This window comes from Zingiber officinale, chromosome 4A, assembly GCF_018446385.1.
Source record: "Zingiber officinale cultivar Zhangliang chromosome 4A, Zo_v1.1, whole genome shotgun sequence".
Taxonomy (NCBI): domain Eukaryota; kingdom Viridiplantae; phylum Streptophyta; class Magnoliopsida; order Zingiberales; family Zingiberaceae; genus Zingiber; species Zingiber officinale.
This window is the reverse complement of record NC_055992.1, coordinates 102,953,478-102,968,801: the sequence shown is the minus strand read 5'-3', so window position 1 is coordinate 102,968,801 and position 15,324 is coordinate 102,953,478. Positions and strand designations below refer to the sequence as shown.

Here is a 15,324-nt window from a genome sequence, read left to right as displayed (position 1 = left end):
GAGTGATTAAGTGAGCAGAGTGTCAAAGCAGCAAAGTCCACGCAGACTGAAGGTCGACCGGACGAGCAACAAAACAGGCTGATCGTGCGAGTAGTGAGACCAACCGAGCGTACCGAGGGCGGACGACCGAGCGAGCGAAGATGCTGACTGGGCGAACGAAGGGGCCGACCGAGCAGCGAGGTCGGGTAGGCAGAATGGTCGGTCGAGCGAACAGCGAGACAAGACGAACAAGCGAAGAGGCTGACCGAGGCCTGCGAATGACGCAGTTTCCTTGAAACAGATTCGTCCACCTCCGGCTGTGCTTCGAGGCTTACTCGGGTCGTCTGTTTTCCAGGATACAACGGCGAAACCGCAATCTCCACCTAGCACTGGTGGTTGCGGCGAACTGAGAAATACCCGAATGCTATCACCAAGGTTCTGTCGAGTGGAAGAAAGAAACGACAGAGAAGAAGAAGAGGGAAAAGAAGGTGGATGGAAAGATTATTTAATCTTTCTTTTCCTTATCTCTTTTCCTCTCATGCTCAAGGCCTTTTATAGGATGCCTTGCATGAGGTTACTTTTCCATTTGCTAAAGAAACGTCATATGCATTATATTAATATGCGTTTCTTATTTAAGCGTTAATGAAAAAAGAATAATCCAAGTGGCAAAATGTCGGTTAATTTATTTGGGTGTGCATAGGTCGTGCTCGCACACAAGCACACTTGGTTCAGTGCAATCCGGGCCCTACATTTGCACCCTCCCTATGCAACAACACAAAAGAGCAAGCTTCCACTCATTTATTTGTTCACAACACACATGCTTGTGAAACAATATAAACCAACCATCAAGCCTTGAAACTTCCAATATGGGATTAAAATCTTCTTCACAATGGAGCTTCTTTCTTCTTCACTCTCTTCTCCATTCACTCATTTTCAACAATTTTTAAGTCTACTTTTCACTTAAAAAAAATCTTTTTCTATAATCCGTCAGTGCTAAGATTTAAATTATGAATGACCTAATCTTCCCTGGACAAAAGTAGGATAATCTGCGACCACTGTAGACCTTCCTTCTACCAACTGAGGTAGGGTCGGCTGAAAAATAAAAACAGCAACCCAACTTAAATTTGCAGTAACTTCAGCAAAGCCTCTGCCACGCGTCGCCTGGGACAGCGACGGCGCCGCGCTCCTCGCGACGAGTTTCAGTGTACTCCGATAAGTTCGATAAATTTTCATTTTTATCCAAATTTTAATACTCAACCTTTGCAGAACGGCATTATTTGCCCGTAAGTTTAACTCCAAATTTTAACCTCTCGACTTCATCATTTTATATAAAATACTCTAAGGTCCTAAAAGGGGCAAAATGAAAAGTTTGCCAAACTGGATCTAAAACGGTAATTTTACCTGTGGCCTTCAGCAACAAATCGACTCCGACGCGTACTCCGTGTAATGACCAATTTATTGCGCGAGATACTTTTTCGACCCGTATCGAAATCGGACGGTCCGGAATCGATCACGTGTCCCAGGATAAGATTCCAGGATAATAAAGCGCCCTCCTCGCATAACGGATTTGACTATTTCCGTTATGTACGGAATAAAATACTGGATAAAAATCATCCCTGTTTTTTTTTCCTCTCGATGTTTTTGTTTCTATTTCCTCGCCGTCGCTTTCAGTCGTTTCGTTGAATAGCGCGATCGGCTGCGGGAGTTTGCGTTATTGCGGGGTTAGGGTTTGTTTCCTCGTTGGGATCAGGCAAAGCAAGCTTCGAGGACTTCTCTTCGATCTGATTGGCTGGAGGAGTCGGCGCAATTCGATTGGAGTAGGCAGTCGACAGCGCCGTTTTCGGCAGTCCGTGTGATGTGAGTGCTCTTGGTCCGCGCGTTTTTGATTGATTTCTTGGTGGATTTCGCGTTGCGAGTCAGTTTAATTTGCTGGTTTAATTTTTACTGCGCGAGGGATTTGTGAATTTCGATCGATGCTGGCGATTTATGCTGTAGATGTTGTGTTGCCGCTTTTAATTGGAATTTTTTGATCCTTAATCTTTGCAATCTGCTTCATGATTGTTGGTCTCCATAAATTAAACTATTTGGTTTTGCGTTTTATTTAAATCATCTGTCCCCTTCTCTTTCATGTGCTCGCACAGTCAGAAATGGCTTAATTTGTGAGGACATGCATGCAGTTTGTTTGCAAGCTTAGACGAATAATGGAATCGCATCCCGGTGTTCCAAGTACACCAGGTTCGAGCATGGAACAGGAGCTGTGGGCCGCAGCCAGTCTTCGACCAGGTTATTATTGCCTTTTTCTTTGCTCTGCTATTATGACAAAGAAATTCCTTGCTCAGATTGAAGAAAGCAAGACAGGGACCAAAAATTATATATATAATTAATTGCCTTTCATTTTATTTCCTTATAGAACTGTGGAAAGGCTTCGGAGGAAAAGAACATGATTAATTACATGAACTGGTATATAGCATTTGACGTGCAAAATCGTATATTTTAATCATAAACACGATGACATGTTGAATTTTATATCTTGTCATCATCGTGCCTGAGTTCAAATCCTAGATTCCCAAACTTGAGAATCTCTATGTTAGTACTTGTTCCTATGGCAATTGACCAAACTTAAAATTGTAAAATTTTTAAAAGATGCATTTAACTTTTAAATTTCTCAAAAGACGCACTTATTTTCCATTGTATCTACTGTGGTACTTACTACATTCAAATAACAACACCGTTGTGATGCATGTCGAATTTCAAAGAACAACACATGTTGATTTTCAAAGAACACTAAGAAGTCAAATGGAAAGGAAATGCCCTTTAGGAAATCTGAAAGTTAATTATGTCCCTTTGATCAATTGATGTAGTATCTATGCTTTACTAGTTAAATATTTCTTGTTTAACTACCAGACGAGAACCAGAATTATCTCCAGGGTGCTCCATCAATGATGGGCGAGTATCTCGCACCCCAGACTCAGCTGGAGTTTGGACATTCAAGTGTGAGTTCTTCGTAGACCTTCTACTTCCTCAGCCAATTTTAACATCTCCTCATTATCTAAATTCTATTGCTGTTGAATGAATCCTTGTTATATATATGCAGGTCTATGCAATGTATCCATCAGCAGATCCTTATTTTACTGGCCTATTAGCTCCTTATGGCACTCAAGCAATGGTAATTAAGTCCCTTGGCAATTGGATTGGATGTTGTTCATTTCATCTACTTTTTCTATTGAATGTTCTTCTACAGCTTCATCCTCATCAGATCATCGGAATGCCTCACTCTCGCTTGCCTTTACCTCTGAACATGGCAAGGGAACCAATTTATGTTAATGCTAAGCAGTATCACGGTATTCTCAGGCGAAGACAGTCCCGGGCGAAGGCTGAACTTGAGAAAAAAGCCATAAGAGCTCGAAAGGTATTTACGATGATCCATTGATATTACGTTGAATATCTACTCGGTTCATGTCGTTCATCCTATAAATCCTCACCTGTAGCCGTATCTGCATGAGTCCCGTCATCAACATGCAGTGAGGAGAGCTAGGGGCTGCGGAGGTCGTTTCCTAAATTCCAAGAATGCTGATCAAAGCGACGACGCACAGGAAGCTCTCAATTCTCGAGCATCGCATGATCGCCCAGGTATAACCTTGCAATTTGGCTTTTTTTTAAAAGAAAAAATGTCTGGAAATTCTTAATTCTTTGATCGAAAAGCAGGTGAAAGAGGGAAGGATGACAAATGACGATGTCAGTAGAGCAGAGGGATTGACAGAGTGAAGGTCCAGGTGTAAATGAAGCTGCTGCTATCTTCAGAGTTTGTAGATCGATGGTTGCCTACTTGATTAGGCGAGTGGATTAGGGTTTGTCCTCTTGCCACTTTTGTTAATGTACATGCCAACTCTTAAAATTAATTATCAGTTTCAGTTTTATTTAATTTTAATAAAAAAATTGCAGTTTTTTTTTCCTTCCCCAACTGATGAAGAGGACTGACCAGACCGATTTTCTACGCCGCCATTTCAAAGGCACTGTGCAATCGTATCGTATCGTATCGTATCCATGCAAAACGACAGCGTGAACGAACATAAAAGAAAGCATCCGCTCCCGAATCCAACCAAATGATTTTTTTTAAAAAAAAAGAAATAAAATTGAAGCAGCAACGGTCAGAAGAACAGCTGAAGAAGAAGAACGTTCTGGGCGGGGTCGGTGTCGGGAAGTTTGGAGGGGAATTCCTCGTGGGCGTCGCGGCCTCTCGGTGGCCGTCCAGGCTCCGCCGTGCGCGATGAGGTCGCCGTCGACGTGGCGCCGACGCTGGCGGCGGTGCTGGAGCTGATCACGATGACGGCGGTGATCGCCAGGGTGCTCGCGCGGGCGTGCGCCGGCAGCGGCCGCGGCGGTGATCGCGAAGGAATTTTTTTTTCGTTGTTGCGTGATTAAACTATAGATCAAGACTTTTGCAAGGATTTCTTAAGATTTTTTGATCTTTAGACGGAACAAAGCTAGGCATATTGTAGAATCGTGGTCTATGAACGTCGCTCCATGAGGTCATTTGTTCTGATGAACAAAAACAGAGTGGGAGGGCTACCTTCTTCATAGATTTTTAAGTTCCATCGACCAAATTACACAACCAGCTATTTTGTTTTACTAGAATAAATCTGGAAAACACAAATATCGTAGTTCGGGGTTTAGTGTTTTCCTAAGAATATGAATGAGAATGATAATCTTATGAAATGAGAATGCATACGAGGATAACAATTAGATATGAGAAAGTTGGATGTGAGAGAAAAATAGAAAATGTATGATCAGAGAAAATGAGGAGAAAGAAAATATGATGGGAGAAATTAAAGAGAGAGAAAGTGTGGTAAAAGAACATTAGGAGATAGAAAGTACGATGAAAGAGAAAATATGATGAGAGAGAATGAAGAAAGAAAAAAAAAATATGATGAGAGAAAATCAGAAGAAAGTGTGATGAGAGAGATTGAAAAAAAGTATGATAGAGAATAAAGAGAGAAAGTGACATTTTTTCACATATTATAAATATTTTCATCAAAAATAATTTAAATGATATCTAAATTTTTAGATATGGTGAAATGGAGGAGGTGAGTTTTATCAATATCTAAATTTTTAAATGTCATTTTAAAATTTTAATTTCAATTATCATACAAGATTTGAGAATGAATCTAATTTCTCATTCTTATACCTGTACCAAACGCCACCTCAATTTTGCTGATATTGTAACGTTGGAACATTAATACGTAACAAGATAAACAGAGACAGAACAAGATTGATATTACCATTAATACGATACAAGATGCACAGCGATAGAACAACATTGTGATACTACCATTAATATACCGTCGCCCCTACGACTGACTCTGTTTTTGTCGAGTAAAATGGGGGATGAGCAAAAATTTACATGGTGTTTTGAAAATCTAAAATCCTCACAAGATGAACAGGGATATTAGCTTGTTAAAGGAACTGAAATATCAGCAACAAATGTGCTTCAAGGAAACATAAAAGACCAACCAGGCCATCATTGAACACTTTCTTGGGCTTTTGAAGTGCAATCAACAATTGTGTGGCTTGGGAGATTGCTGATAGAAAAATTCTCTTCCTTCTGACGCTGCCACAAGAAATTCGATGCTTCAATCCAGTGTGGATTGACCAAAAACTTCTTGTTCTGTGTCGCCCAATGTGCCTTTTGGGTACCTGTATCCGTCGAGATGACATGCGTCACCGATGGGTCCACTTCCGTGCAGCATGTTGCTCCTAATTGTTCTGCCATCTTCCAGATTGGTTGATCCTGGGCCGGTGAATTGGATGGAAATACTCGACTGAAAACTATTTTGCACCCTTGTAATATTTCTTGCCGTATGCCTTTAAGTAACTACAGGAAAGAAAAGATATTCCATAAGGGCACGTCAAAAACTCCATAGCTATGGTTCCGTTAAAAGGAACTATTTAAACATGGAAAACAGGATGCAAGATTGCAGAACTACATACAACAGTGTTAAAATTTATGGAAGTCATAGAACAAATATAGGATAAGCAGGATATCAATTCAACAGGGAAAAAAAAAACTGATGCGAGTGAAGAAGACAACCACAATAAAATGAACTCTCTAAAGATGCCCACTTACTGGCCTTACATCTCTTGTTGACACATCGGAACCGAGGGCCTGAAATAAGTTATTAATAAGTAACAAAGGAGAAATTGTAACACAATTCTTTTAAAAATGATGTAACTCACTGGATCGAAAAACATTTGGTGAGTTCGCTTCAGAATTTTTAGAACAGTCGCAAGTGCACCATCAGATTCTCTTTCATCTTTCATCAGTTCAGACAATGATTTAGCATTAAAACCAAATTGGCGACAACTAGAAGCAAAGAAGTGGTATCTCTCCATTTGAATCAGATTATCTTTGTGTCTTTGCCAGACCTGCAGTAACCAGTCTTTAAGCAAGAAAAATAAGTGTAAAATATATGTGCAACCACTGCAGTTTATTTGATATGCACCTCCATTTTATTTGCTTAAGTCTCCAATTTAGTCCAAAAAGAAGGAATTAATCTAATTTAAAAATAAGTTAGCACATACATTATGGACAATTTCTTGACTAGATATGATCCTTATGACCATGGGACAAATAACAAGTCAGATTTACATAACTTACGTTAAATTGATAAATAATAATAATAAAGCAAGTGAGGTGCATCAAATATCTCCATTTTAGGAGATTACAAACAGTCTAGTGGTGTACATATATACTACCCAAAATAAAAAAGGAAAAAGTAAATAACATCATGTTACAGTTCAAGCACCTAACAAACTAGTTTGTGAAAAAAAAAACATTTAACCAAAAAATCATCTTATATTCTTTCAACATTCTTTCCGCCCTTGATATCACAAACATTTGCTAAGCACAAGATCATGTGCTAAAATTTTCTTTTCCTAGTGAGATATGGCTATGTAATATCACATCGAAGAAAAATGCAATGTTTTCTATCATATTGCTTGGATCATTTATCTGTCTTTCAAATTCAACAAACAACCCTCCTTTCCAAATTTCATCTATTCAGACAACAACATATCTTCCCACATAATTATCATTTTCTGAAGGCTTTTAGGCTGTCTATGGTTGACACTTATCAAATCTCCTTTATTGCATGCCTTAAACTGCTGGTGCTGAGGTAATAACTAAGGGCGGGTAAGATATTTAGCAGTCTAGAAGAATAAAACACTAAAATAGACAGCCAATCCATAGAATATTCCAGTCAAACAAATAAATAATTTTTCAGAACCATAACAAAGACTCAATCTGCATCACATAAATTTTAGAAATGCTTGATTAGATAGTTTAACCCAACATGAGATATTTATACTAGCTATCATGTTATAATGTTATATATGTGGGTGTATTTGAATGATTTCATGTCCTATTAGTTTCAACTTGGTAACAGCAGATAGAGCATGCCTTTTCTTCAGGTAAATTTTTTTCTCCTTCAAAATTCCACTATGGGAAGACCACATGCTTTATATGATGGCCTAACCTCCCTATATGTGGCAAAAAAAAAAAGGTGATTCGCTCGCCCCCAGTGCCCCTGCCAACCCGTCCCTAGGTCAACACGGAGGAGGTAAATCACAGATGACTACTAGCCATTAGTGCAGGTGGCCAAGACATGGGGGAAGGCATGCTCGGACACGTCGAGTTTCGATTCCAAGACCTCATGTGGCAACACTCCATGCCTTAACCACCACACCGCCCCAAGGGGACAGCCTAACCTCCCTATAGGACTATACTCAGGAGGTTGAGAGTTCTAGCAGTATGATGCTGAATTTAACAATTGCTGTGCATCAAAAGAGTAATTTATTTGTCCTCACCTCTACTCAAGTCTCAAACTAAAGACTCTGTATTTATGAAGTATGCATGCAAAGGTGAAGCTGCACGTTTGAATAGATTAAAAGGTTGTCCATATCTTCTCCTATAAGATAAAAGGTCAAGAATTCGCAACTGGTGCTACACCTTTTTTTCCTTTTCTTTAGGTGATTTTTTTAATATAAAATTTTTTGTTTGAATCCTCTTTCAAGTAAATGGTAGGCTGTAGTTGTAGATGTGGTGCCGTATAAGTATAATAATATATATGTAATCTGATGTGAGTAGTATATAATAATGAAACAAAGAAAACTCAGTGATAATCTATATTTATGATGCAACCCTGTTGTATAAAAGGCTCTTTCTTGACTGAATTAGAAGTATGCAACTGCACCATATGGATACCAATTTGAAATATCAGGGAAAGACTTGGTTTCATATGTCTGCCTTTCATTAAAAATAAATCAATTAAAGGGTATGATCAAACAAGGACTAAGGCAACAATTTAATCAAATGAGATTGAGCATGTTTCTCATTTCTTCTCAAGAAACAAGTTGGTATTTCTCACAAATCTGTCTTCAATTTCACAAGGTAACTCCGCCGAAATCACCTCATTAGTTGGGAATAGAAACAATTCATTGAATAATGAGTCACTCAATTCATTGATATGGACACATCTGATTGTTGTAAGACATTTTTCTATTTGTCAATAAGTCAAACATAAATTAGGAACTATCCAACTTAAGGGGAGTATTGTACTATGTAGTAGTCCCGCATATGCCATTACATTATTATTTATCATATATGAAATTAAATGTGCGGGAATAATTGTTATATTTTCATATGCTAAGATTATTTATCACTTTCAAATGAAAAAAGAGACCTACACAGAACTTACAACTTCTGTGTCATCAAGAATCACAACAAGGCTTTCAGCACCAAGTACCACATCCAGGCCTTTCTGATGTCTCTGGGTGCAATCAGCTTGAGTGATTACTTTTGAATCAAAGTAGACTTTACCAGGGTCAAGGAGCTTGGCTATTTCAATAGCATAAGAACGCTCTGCCATAGTATAAATGTACATCTCAAATAAAGAACTTGCTTCTTTCAGAAAATTATGGACAAAGGGCCTCAACTTTGTCAACATATGCATAGAATCCAATCTGAATAAGCTTCTGTCTGAATCATCTACATAGCACACAAAAAGAGAGGTAAAATAAAGCATCTAACAAAATTGAATGTAACACAATAAAGCAATTACTGTAATAAGAATTTGGAGAACAAACTTCAAGAATATTTTACAATTACTAGTTACCTCAACATTGCCAGGTCTATATTTTTAAAAAATATAAAACCAACACCACAAATGTTGGTTCTAGTCTGGGAAGAAAAGGGCGAAAGGTGGCATTGGGATCTAATTGCTGGCGTAAAACAATGCCAATCCCATGAATATGGATATTGACCATGTTTTGATAAGGTTAAGTCATCAACGAGCAATAAGTCCTAACAGAGTTAAATGGTAGGGTTAGGATTCATGTAGTGACTCTGAATATTTAGGATTCACAGCTTGTTTGTTGTTTTAGTACATTTCAAATACTATATAACCATTACCAGCCAATATTAGTGATTTGATAGTGGCAGAAACTTGTGTCAAAAGAATTAAGTTGAAATTTATAAATATACATAATTGCAAATTAGCTTAAGGCGGGAAATATGATAATCAATCTCAACCTATCCTATTTTTTGTCCCTCTAATCTTTCGATCCAACACATTCATTAAAACAAGATGGAAAGGAAAAGAAATTTCATAAGATCTGTAACATTATACCTTTCATCCCATCAATCTGTCTTAGCAAATATTCTTCATCAGAAATGACATCAACAAGACGTGTTGAGTTGAGTAAAGTATGGTCCAAATCTAAGATCAATATCAACTTTTTCTTATGCAACAAACTCTTCAGATCTGCACCACGTAGCCTCGCCATTTCCACATTACCTAGTCTTAAATCCTGCAAAATGGAACATGTCTTTATGGTAGTACAATATCAAAGTTCTTTTACCACAAAAAAGGGGTATAGAAAGGGTGTACAAAAGAATTCAACTCAGCAAAAGATTAAACTGACTAAAGTTTAATATTAATTCTTATTTTTCAGTTACCGAAAATCTTAACGTGTGTCAGTAAAAATGTTGTATGTGAAAAAAAAATTGAAAAGTGTCTCAGTGTCCTATAAACAATTTTTTTAATGCATTACAATTCAAAACCATAAAAAGGTTTCAAGAAGTTTGGCAAATGAACATTGTAATATTCTTTTTCAGCATTTTTTACTTGAGATCAAGGCATTTTTTTTTTTTAATCTTGGCTGCAATTTTTGTTTCAGAATTGTAATGTGCAAAAATATGACGTTATAAAATTGAAATGATCAGCTAATGAAATTAGTTTGAAAGAGAAACTGGTCTGCATTGTTGCAATCTTCTCATGATCTACATGGTGCCTGTTCGGCCATTCAACTAACATATGCATTTTCTTTGATTCTGCTTTTGCGTGTCCACCAAGCAACTAGAATAAGTAGTGAACAGCATGTGTTACCAACACAGTCTCAGGGTAGTGCAGTTAGTGACAGTTTTCAGTTAAATTCCTTACCTTGTGTAGTAATTGAAAATGCAAGTATAAGCACAAAAGTTGTTCTCTCTCACAGCAGACTAGATTACCTTATGGATATAACCAAATGCAACACCTGATTCATCTTCTTCTATTTGCCCGCATCTGATGCATAATCCTTTAAAGAAACCAGGATGTGGAGGACATATTACATTCTTTCCAAGAGTAGATGTACCTGCACATCCAACAAATAAGACAGGCCATCATGCAATCTTAGGTATTGCAACCTTTCAAATTAATCTATCAGACTGTAACAAGTTAAATAATAGAATGATACACAATAAAAGAAAGTTTTGATCAATTGGAAACGTCAAGACATTTCTACTGCAGAAACGAAAGTGGTTGATCAAGATAAATCTCATTGCATACATCTAATCAATCAATCTTAGATTATGTAAGTATGGTACATCTTCCCAGTGGCAGATGCACCAGCAACAAATTAGAAAGACCATTTTGTGCCCTTACAAGGCTAAAAACTGCAAATTCATCTGTTATCATGAGAAACTTGTAGCATAAGATGTATTAAATATTTTTTATGAATTAAAAAGATGTTGACATCTTTATTGTGAAATTAAAGTAGTTGATCAAGATACCATTTCATTATACATCTAATCAGACAATCTAAAATTTTCCAAGGTAATCTTGCTTCATCTTTAGGATTGAAATGGGTTTCAATTGAACAAAAAAAACAAAGTAGTCAAACGTGTTGCCTTTTTACATCATACAGCAAGAAGTCTATAGAATGGTGAATTATTTTCATGTTTGGATTACAAATTTTGCAATCTATGATCCAATTTAAAATTATTTGGCTAATAACAGTATGTTTTAAACTGATAATAATTGTTAACTTAATAATTATCAATATTATGCAAACCAATTTTATTGAACAATATTAAAAAAAAACAGAAACTTGTTCAGTTGTTTCACATAACCTTCTCATGCAAACCCTGTTCCACATCAAAATATATGTCTTTTATCTAATATGTCAACTACAGTCTTATAACACTAAAAGTTGAGCAACAATTTTCAAAGTCAAAGGCCATTTTTATGTCCACTCTACCCTAACAAACTGAGTCATTTCTCCAAGTTCCTTCAAATAATATGTACAATTAATAGGAAGTCAAATCCAAACTCCCAAGGCACTGAAATATCCTTATGACGAAAATTATTTCCCTTCTCAAAGTACTTAATTGTTAAATAAAAAATCTACACATTATGATAACTCATGCTTCTAGCTTCATATGTTTACTGCACATTATGATAAATTTTAACTGAGATTGTTCTTTCCATACTTGAAAGTTTCAGCATACCTAAGAAAAAATATAAGGTCAAAGCTACCATTTTTTTTTTATAGTATTCAAATGAAATGATAGCTAATCAGATATCTTCTTATGTTGCATTTAATGTTTCTTAGTATATGAAAATCCAGGTAGACTTATCAATAAAAAAAGTTCTTTTCAATTGGGTGTTACACTTTTCATCCTATACTAGAGAAAATTCAATAAGGGAATGACAACATTATCTTACTCATCAAGCTAATTAGAGATACCAATATGTTCTTCAATTGGCTTGACCAATCTTTCAGTTTCAAGATCTTCTGAAGTCTTAAACCCCTCCATTTTTTGTTTTTTACTCCTGCAAACACATGCAACAAGATTAAACCCACTATTAATTTATAGGCATAACGATAAAGGTGTAATGTATACAATGACATTAGTTTATACTTTTATCAATGTCAAACATGAACAAACAAAGTGATCGAGTAGAGAAGAATGACTATCTGACATTCCACATAAAACCATATAATAATCATTGTTAAAATGGCAGCAACAGAAAAGTATGCAATTATCTGGTTAATATTATCCACTCTAGAAGAGGTGAATATGCAGCCATAACATCAATGTCAATATACTGGATGATTAATTATCAGCCAATTGTGGGAAGATAATGAAATAGATATAGGGCATGAGCCAACACATTCAAGTTCCAAAAAATATCAAGCACCCATTTTTTCATAGTGGGCTGTTTATGCACAATCAAAAAATCTCTGTTCTATTTCATATGTTGTTAGATATTAAGAATAAACCTAAAGGCTTCAACATGGAATGTAAAGATATTTGGTGAAATTTCAATCCTAACTTATACCTTTGCGGAGGATCAATTTCCTCATTATTTGTCACATCCCCTTCATTAGGAGAACTGTCGCAAGAAGCTAATTCCAACTCTGAGTCAAGAAAAGCCGCAAAGTCTTCACTGCTGCTTGAAGATTGCAATGAAGATTCTGCCCCTAGGCTCATGCTTAGAGCATTAAAAGTATGATCCTGCTACATATTAACTGCTATCAGGAATCATTACAGTCAAAAGAAAACCTAAGACAAGATAGTAAATTTCATCAATGTACAAGAAAAAGGATAAAGTTTCATGGTAATATGGCATCCACAGACGTTCCTATAAGATTAGATTTAAACTGCTCTCATGAATGAAAACCGAAAACTTGCAGCTACAAAATGAAAAAGAAGAAAAAAAAAAACACTAGGTACGAGTACAATCTACCATCAAATCTTTATTTAAATCAATTTCAAAATTTTCTTCATTCTCAGTAATGTGCCCTCACAATAAATAGTATCTCAAAGCATTCACGAACATCAACAAGCTTTAGTCTTTTCAATAACCACACAAATCAGAAACGGGACTGCGAATATGAAGGAAGAATGAACATAAATTAGAGGAAATACCTACACTCCAACTAAGAAAATAGCGGAGAGATGTCTGGAGTTGGCGTCGGATCGGGTGGTCCGCCGTCAGCAGGGACCAAGAAGGGTAGGTAGCTCCACCATCGGCAAGAAGCAGCCGACTGTTACCGCATGGCGACGAGAGATACGGCAATGGCGTCGACGTCGGAGAGGGAGGAGGTAACGCAAGAGTCGAACACAAGGGATTGGGGTTGTTTCTAAACCAAGCCGATTCGGGTCGTCGACAGCCGCCCCTTTCCCTGTTTGTAATCGGCCGGTTCAACCAGTTGCGGGTATGAAATTGGGTGGCGAGTCACTCAATTTTTATTTAACCAATTTTTTTTAAAATTTTTTTATCATAATAATTTTTTAAAATTCAGTTGTCCAACGTTTTGAATCAATTAATTTTAAAAGTAATTAATTCCATAAAATTTCTTTATTAAAATAAATTAGAAAATACTGATGGAGGTTCATTATTATCCCGGAGCTATTATAATATTATTCAATTTAACAACAAACATATTATTTATGTATTTTTTTAAAGATTTTCCTTATAATAAAATCAATATATTAATGGATCAATCAAGCATCATCATTCGATCCCATAGGTCATCCGAATTGATATGTGGGATACTTACCATATGATGTCGCGGGGTCGAAACTCAGGGTAGTCGGGGCGTAAATCCCCGGACCCTGTGCAACTCACCCCACCTGCCACATGCCTGCTCAGGATGCTGTGATTTATCTCCCTCGTGATAGTCTTGGGTCGGGTGCGGCGGGGGCGCTAGGGGTGAGCGATTTCGCCTTTTGCCACATGATTTACCTTTAACAATTAATCCGGAGACCACTGTAGTCACCACGCCGGCGATTGCAATTTAATTCATTGGTGTAGGTCAATGGAGACGGAGACACTGACATCGAATCCGAGCTTGGGATGATGCAGGCTTGGGCGCAAATGGTGGCGCGGGAACGTTGTTGATTGTTTCTGCCAAAATACTGTGAATGATCATGCCATCAACCCATGATCCATCAACCAATGAATGAGTTGACATGCACACACTCCTACTATTGTCTGTGAAGGGGGTGAAAGAACAATCGAACCAGGGGTACTCTAGTTATGACGTTGTACTCTTTGATTGAGGTGCCATGTTCGAGCACCCCCTGCGCAGGCTCTTATCAATTAAGTGGTACCGTTCATCCAAAAATCCCTTCGGGGGTTTCTGATAAGGGGTCGTTTCAGCGGTGATGTTGGTCACTATAAAAAATTTATCCATATAATTTTTGTCCCCTCGGATGGGTCTAGTGGCTAGCACATGAGATGTTGCCACCAATGAGGTCTGAGGTTCAAATCTCGACAAGGGCGAGGTAAATGTCTCTCTTATGTGCTAGTCACTATTCCAAAGGCTAGTAGTCGTCCGTGATTTACCTCCTTCGTGTTGGCCCTGGGACGGGTTAGCGGGGCACTGGGGCCGAACGTATTCGTCTTTTGCCACCAGTGAAGGGGGTGAAAGAACATGGAATACATTTAGAGAGACCCCTTCACTTGCCACCAGAGAAGGGGGTGAAAGAACATGGAATACATTTAGAGGGAAGGTTAGACGGGCCGTGAGACGAATCTCGTAGCCACTCCGATATTTAAATTAGGATTTTCTTCCTAATTGATGCGGTACTAGAAGGAGCCCATTCGACATGAGTCAACCGTCGAGATAGAGGTCAAAGTCAAGGTGGTCAATACTAAGATATCAAAATACTCACTTACAGTGGTCGAACGGAGGTCGACTACAACGGTCGATCAGGGCAGGCGCCGAAAGTCCGATCGACAAGAGGTTGCAAAGGCCGGTTGGGTAATAAGTATCCGGATGGGCCAACCGTCTAGCTCGGATAATACGGTAAGATAGCTAGACGTTCGGTATGAAGCAGCAAGATGCTAAGGAGATCGGAGAGGTTATCCGAACGAGGAGGGCATGTTACTACACAAAGAGCAATTGAGGTCGACAAAGCAGAGGGATCCCGATCGAGCGGCTACCCTGCTTGGCCAAACAACTGGATCCTTATTGTTGGTGCAACCTTAGGTCAAGGTTGACCTGGTTGACCAGACT

General features: G+C 37.9%; 2 protein-coding genes across 9 annotated transcripts; one reads left to right on the top strand and one right to left on the bottom strand.

Moving 5' to 3' along the window:
• Nucleotides 1-1,609: 1,609 nt before the first annotated feature.
• Nucleotides 1,610-3,932, top strand: LOC121970389 (nuclear transcription factor Y subunit A-7-like). 2 transcript variants are annotated; one of them, XM_042521089.1, is made up of 7 exons: nucleotides 1,614-1,836; nucleotides 2,121-2,262; nucleotides 2,884-2,972; nucleotides 3,074-3,145; nucleotides 3,221-3,388; nucleotides 3,468-3,609; nucleotides 3,685-3,928. In XM_042521089.1, the coding sequence occupies exons 2-7, from the start codon at nucleotides 2,151-2,153 to the stop codon at nucleotides 3,708-3,710; spliced, it is 609 nt and encodes a 202-aa protein (XP_042377023.1). In that variant the 5' UTR covers nucleotides 1,614-1,836; nucleotides 2,121-2,150; the 3' UTR covers nucleotides 3,711-3,928. The 2 variants fall into 2 exon arrangements, with proteins under 2 accessions (XP_042377022.1, XP_042377023.1); XM_042521088.1 differs by having other exon boundaries at nucleotides 1,610-1,836; nucleotides 2,157-2,262; nucleotides 3,074-3,388; nucleotides 3,685-3,932.
• A 1,302-nt stretch (nucleotides 3,933-5,234) lies between these two features.
• On the bottom strand, nucleotides 5,235-13,459 carry LOC121970387 (RNA polymerase II C-terminal domain phosphatase-like 4). 7 transcript variants are annotated; one of them, XM_042521084.1, is made up of 9 exons: nucleotides 13,229-13,459; nucleotides 12,639-12,814; nucleotides 12,043-12,128; nucleotides 10,544-10,668; nucleotides 9,663-9,843; nucleotides 8,733-9,022; nucleotides 6,214-6,402; nucleotides 6,113-6,142; nucleotides 5,235-5,851 (listed from the first exon to the last, which is right to left on the bottom strand). In XM_042521084.1, exons 2-9 carry the CDS (start codon nucleotides 12,788-12,790, stop codon nucleotides 5,498-5,500), a joined length of 1,407 nt encoding a protein of 468 aa, XP_042377018.1. In that variant the 5' UTR covers nucleotides 12,791-12,814; nucleotides 13,229-13,459; the 3' UTR covers nucleotides 5,235-5,497. The 7 variants fall into 7 exon arrangements, with proteins under 7 accessions (XP_042377018.1, XP_042377016.1, XP_042377015.1 ...); XM_042521082.1 differs by having other exon boundaries at nucleotides 6,104-6,142; nucleotides 12,639-12,817; nucleotides 13,229-13,458; XM_042521081.1 differs by having other exon boundaries at nucleotides 6,104-6,142; nucleotides 13,229-13,458.
• Between the last annotated feature and the right edge of the window lie 1,865 nt (nucleotides 13,460-15,324).